We start from the raw sequence: 5,074 nt of genomic DNA, 5'->3' as shown, positions 1-5,074 counted from the left end.
TTTACTAGAAAATTAAATCCGATTTCAGGTCCTCAACATATATGCATACAAAATCATCCAGTAAACCCGCTGACAGGGGATTCGCGGGTGTTTAGAATTCTTACCTCCCGTTCCAGACGGTGGATGAACCGTTGAAGTCGACTCGGGCCACGACTCCTATGTCATGTACGAACCCGAGGGGCCGAGGCGATATCGTAATCGCCGTCCTTCTCTGCAAACAGTTTATTTAAAACTACCCTTCCGTAGGGTTTTAAAAATAAAGTCCAATGTTCAATGTCCAAAAGAAAAGAAAAAAAAATGTCCAAAAATAAAAACCTTAATTACAGTTTCTAAAAAAAGAAAAATAAAATTATTTACAAAATCTTCTTCTTCACTCCTTTTGGATTTCTCTTTTCTTTCCTTTTTGGGTTTTTCCTTTCTTTTCAGCACTTTCTCTTTTCCTTTAGCTTAGCTCCAAATCTGAAAGCAAACAAAAATACCAGAACGCGTAAAAAAGAACAAATAAAATAAAACCTAAAAACAAATCTATAACAAATCCCCGTCAGCGGCGCCAAAAATTGATCAAATTTTATATAGTGGTAAGAAGGTTGTCGTTCTCTAGGACTTTGTTGAATTGATTCTAGGCTTAAATATAAAAATACTAAAAATAAGAAATTATATACAAAATATGTCACGGGATGAAGAATTTACTGGGACGCGGGATTCCACTACTTATCATGTTCACGAGATTCATAAATTAATCCTAGACATTTATAGCTCAAAACAAAAGAAACAATAACTCTATTCTTTGCCAAAGTAGATTTCATAAAACATTAGTTGTAAGTTGTGAGCATGACGCATCAAAAGTAATTAAAACCAAGCATGCGACATCAAATAAAATAACAAATAATTAATAGAAATCATAAAACAATTAAATTCTATGCAAATAGTTATAAAAGAATTATTTTAATTACCACATGAACGAAACACGACCTTCTCCGTCGTCCCAGTGATGGGTCTAGCTCCGCATGGTGAAAACACACTCAAAGGAATTTTTCATTGCTCAAAAAGGTGTTTACAAATGATGGAAAAGATGAGAAATAATTAAAACCGGGTTTGTAACAATTATATTTGTTACAAACCAAACTGTTACAGAGAACGATAAATATGAAGTGTCGTTGGCACTGTAGCAATACGACTGTCTTCTGTGGTCTAATGCTCTTCGTGTTCTTCTTCACCAGCAAAACTGGTTCATCTACGCAACTTGATTTTTCTCCATCCTCAACCCTCTTTTCGCTCCCCTATCACTCCATTTCTCCCTCTGCTTCTCTACGTACACCTTAAATAGCCTCAAAGAACCGAAAATAATCCTCCATAATTCCACCAAATCTTCCATTACTCGGTATTGAAGAAAAATGTTCTATGGAATATTTTCTTCCCCTGTTTCACGAGATTCCGTGTATCTTACTCTTTGATCGAATTGAAAGCACTTACCAGCCCTGTTGTAGTATAACAGGCTGGTATATATCCAAAACAAGAGAAAATCTGACCAAGTATCCATGAGTTTAATGGAGAATATCTTCCCATGCACGTACACCTCTGTCTTCTTCAACACGAGAATCTAACCAATTTTATCCGACAAAATAAGCCATACCATGTCTGTTAAGACCAGTCACATCATCCCAACAATTCTCAGCCACTGAGTCTCTCTAAAATGTCCTCAAATCTCGAACAAAAAATTCTGCAGGTGAGAAACAAGTTTCCCGCCAAAATTCAGTTTCAAATGAGGAAGATGATGGTTGCCCCATATCCAGAGTATGGGCGCCTTTAACAGTTGGGGTGCCTGGGGGTGCCCTTACCCAAAATGAGGATGCCTTTAGTACTTTTCTGAGGGGGGTGCCCCGAGCAACTTTTCCAGCCGAATTTTCCAAAAATGTTTATTTCCCAAAAATACCTACAAACACATAAAACACCATAATAAGTACGAAATTGAGTACCAACAATACAGAACATTGAGGACAAATTAGACACAAAAATGTGTCTATCAACAGCTGCAGGACGACACCGACTCCACAACCGATGAACTCGAAGTCATCAATATCGGAGATGAAGAATCTCCACGACCTATCTCCATCAGTTCGACTTTACGTGAGGACGAATGCGCAAAGCTCGTAAAACTTCTCAAAGAATATCAAGACATATTTGCATGGACGTATGAGGAAATGCCCGGCTTGGATGAGAAACTGGTCACTCATCATCTACATATAAAGTCTGGATCTAAACCGATCAAGCAATCTCCAAGGCAATTCAGGCACGACGTGGAGGAGAAGATCAAAACTGAGATTCAGAAGCTGTTGACTGCTGGCTTCATCAAGCCCATTCACCATCCTACCTGGTTATCCAACGTAGTTCCTGTAAAGAAGAAAAGCTGCCAAATTAGATGCTGTGTCGATTTCAGAGATTTGAACAAGTGTTGTCCCAAAGACGATTTTCCTATTCCCAATATTGACATTCTAGTATATGCTACTAGCGGACATGGCATGTTCTCCTTCATGGACGGATACAACGGTTACAACCAGATAAAGATGTATGAGCACGATGCAAGTAAGACGGCTTTTTGAACTCCCGAAAACTTTTACTATACTGTGATGCCTTTCGGTTTGAATAATGCTGGTGCTACCTATCAGCGCGCCATGACTGCGATCTTTCACGACATGATGCACAAGCAAGTCGAGGACTATGTAGATGACATGGTGGTCAAGTAAAAGACTCGTGTAGCCCATACGGACGTCCTACAGCAAGTGTTTGAAAAATGTCGCGAGTATAAATTAAAGATGAACCCTCTGAAATGTGCTTTCAGAGTCTCTTCCGGCAAATTTTTGGGATTCCAAGTCTCCTATGAAGGAATCAAGGTCGATCCGACCAAAACTCAAGCTATCCTTACAATGCCTCCCCCACAAACTGTGAAAGAATTCCAAAATTTCATGAGTAAGGTAAATTATATCCGACATTTCATACCTGGTTTGGCCCAACTCATCGCTGCATTCACTCCCCTGTTGAAGAAGGGCTCAAGCTTCATTTGGGGTACAAAGCAACAAGAAGAATTTCGGAAGATCCATCAAACATTATCGTCACCCACTGTCATGAAATCTCCCATGCAAGAAAGAGCGTTATGCCTCTACCTGCTTCTAGCGACACTGCTGTTGGGGCCGTCCTTGCTCAGGAAGATGATGAGGGGATTGAACATCCCATATACTACTTCAGCCGTACGCTAAGAGACGCCGAACTCAGGTACCCCAAAGCAGAGAAAGCATGCTTGGCCCTAATTCACGATGTGCCGAAATTCATACATTATCTACTGTTGAATAAGGTGGTGTTAATATCCAGAGTTGAACCTATCATTTTTTTACTCTTGAAACCGGCCTTGATAGGCAGACCGACCAAATGGTTGCTTCAAATGTCAGAGTTTGATATAACATGCACTCCTCCGAGAGCTATCAAAGGGAAATCAGTAGCAGATCTTCTAGCAGCATTCCCAGGAGAAGGAACCACCGCGCTACATGAAGACCTTCCTGAAGAGTTTCTCGAAATCTCTTTTATCGAGAAGGAGGCATGGCTATTATATTTCGACGGTTTTGAGACACCTAGCAATAATACTGGAGGAGCGGGAATAGTTCTAGTGTCTCCAATGGGAGAAGTCTTTTCACATTCTTTCAAGTTGGACTTTCAATGTACCAACAATTCAGCAGAATACGAAGCTTTCCTTATAGGATTGTCACTAGCCAAACGAGCAGGAGCCACACGTCTAGAAGTAAGAGGTGACTCTAAGCTGTTGGTCAATCAGATGAATGGGGTCTACTCACTCAAGGAGGTAACACTAGCTCCTTATATATCCGAGACGCAAAAGCTATGGAACTACTTTGCCGATGTGACCATAACCCATATTGGCCGCAATAACAACAAACACGCTGATTTCCTAGCCACATTGGCCTCGAAGTTACAATTCGAAGTTTTGGAAGAAACTCTGATTGTGAGGAGACGGACTGTAGCGTCGACATGGATTGCAGAATCTAAAGATGCTGAAACTGACGACTGGAGGACTCCAATCGTTCAAGAGATGAGAAGTTCACTCTCCCAAGGAAAGGTTAGTCTCAAAATCCTGCAAAGCTTTTTCATGCTTCATGGAGTGTTGTACCACCGGAATCCGGATGGGTCCCTGACAAGATGTCTTGGAGATGAGGAAGCGCAACTACAACTTAACCACGTGCACAATGAAATTTACGGGAAAACGTTGGTAGTGACTCTTTACCGACGTCTCCAACGCCTTGGCTTCTACTAGCCAGATATGGAGACTCAATCTCGATCACTTCAAGGGTCTTGCTCCAATTGTCAAATACCGCCACACCAATTGGAGGTCTTCAACGTGAGCCATACTAGGGACTGGAGAGAGCCGTATGTCAATTACCTTCGTGACGGAGTACTCCCTGCAAGCAAGAAGGACGCAGCCAAAACGAAGCAACGAGCCAAGAGATTCGTATTTCATGAAGGAATCCTGTACCTCAAAAGCTTTGGAGGCGACCTGTTACGGTGCCTGTCCGAAGTGGAGTTCTCGATTCTGATGAAAGAAATGTACGAAGGAGAACACCAGGGAAAGAAGAAGTTATTTCTCCAGATACATGAGAAATACTACTGACAATCATGGAAGACGATGACGCTGCGTTTGTTCAAAGATGCAACGAATGTGAAATCCACGGAAATCTTATTCATACGCCTTCTACTCCTTTACACTCAGTGAGTAGTCTGTGGCCATTTTACAACCGGGGACTTGACATCATTGGAAAGATCAACCCTCAATCGTCAAAACAGCACGAGTATATCATAACCGCAACGGAATACTTTAACAAGTGGGTTGAAGTCGTTCCTCTACGAGGGACTAATGGAGAAACAATCGCGATGTTCATCAAGGAACACGTCATTTGTCGGTTTGGCGTGCCTAAACATAACATTACCGATAATGGCACTCCTTTCGCCAACAAACAGGTACGAGAGTTTCTCGAAGAATATGGAATCAATCAGGTCTTATCCACCATCTACT

The 5,074-nt window shown here is 41.4% G+C and overlaps 1 protein-coding gene across 1 annotated transcript; it reads left to right on the top strand.

The window, feature by feature from the left end:
* Positions 1 to 3,151: 3,151 nt before the first annotated feature.
* LOC113351736 lies at positions 3,152 to 4,318 on the top strand. Its single transcript, XM_026595672.1, has one exon. The coding sequence runs from the start codon at positions 3,152 to 3,154 to the stop codon at positions 4,316 to 4,318; it is 1,167 nt and encodes a 388-aa protein (XP_026451457.1).
* Positions 4,319 to 5,074: the final 756 nt, after the last annotated feature.

This window comes from Papaver somniferum, chromosome 2 (genome assembly GCF_003573695.1).
Source record: "Papaver somniferum cultivar HN1 chromosome 2, ASM357369v1, whole genome shotgun sequence".
Classification (NCBI taxonomy): domain Eukaryota; kingdom Viridiplantae; phylum Streptophyta; class Magnoliopsida; order Ranunculales; family Papaveraceae; genus Papaver; species Papaver somniferum.
Note: the sequence above shows the minus strand (reverse complement) of the source record. Positions and strands in the feature narration are given on the sequence as shown.

What these genes read in the sequence shown, in the direction of transcription:
- LOC113351736 (XM_026595672.1), top strand. Translation starts at nt 3,152, where the DNA reads ATGCCTCTACCTGCTTCTAGCGACACTGCTGTTGGGGCCGTCCTTGCT.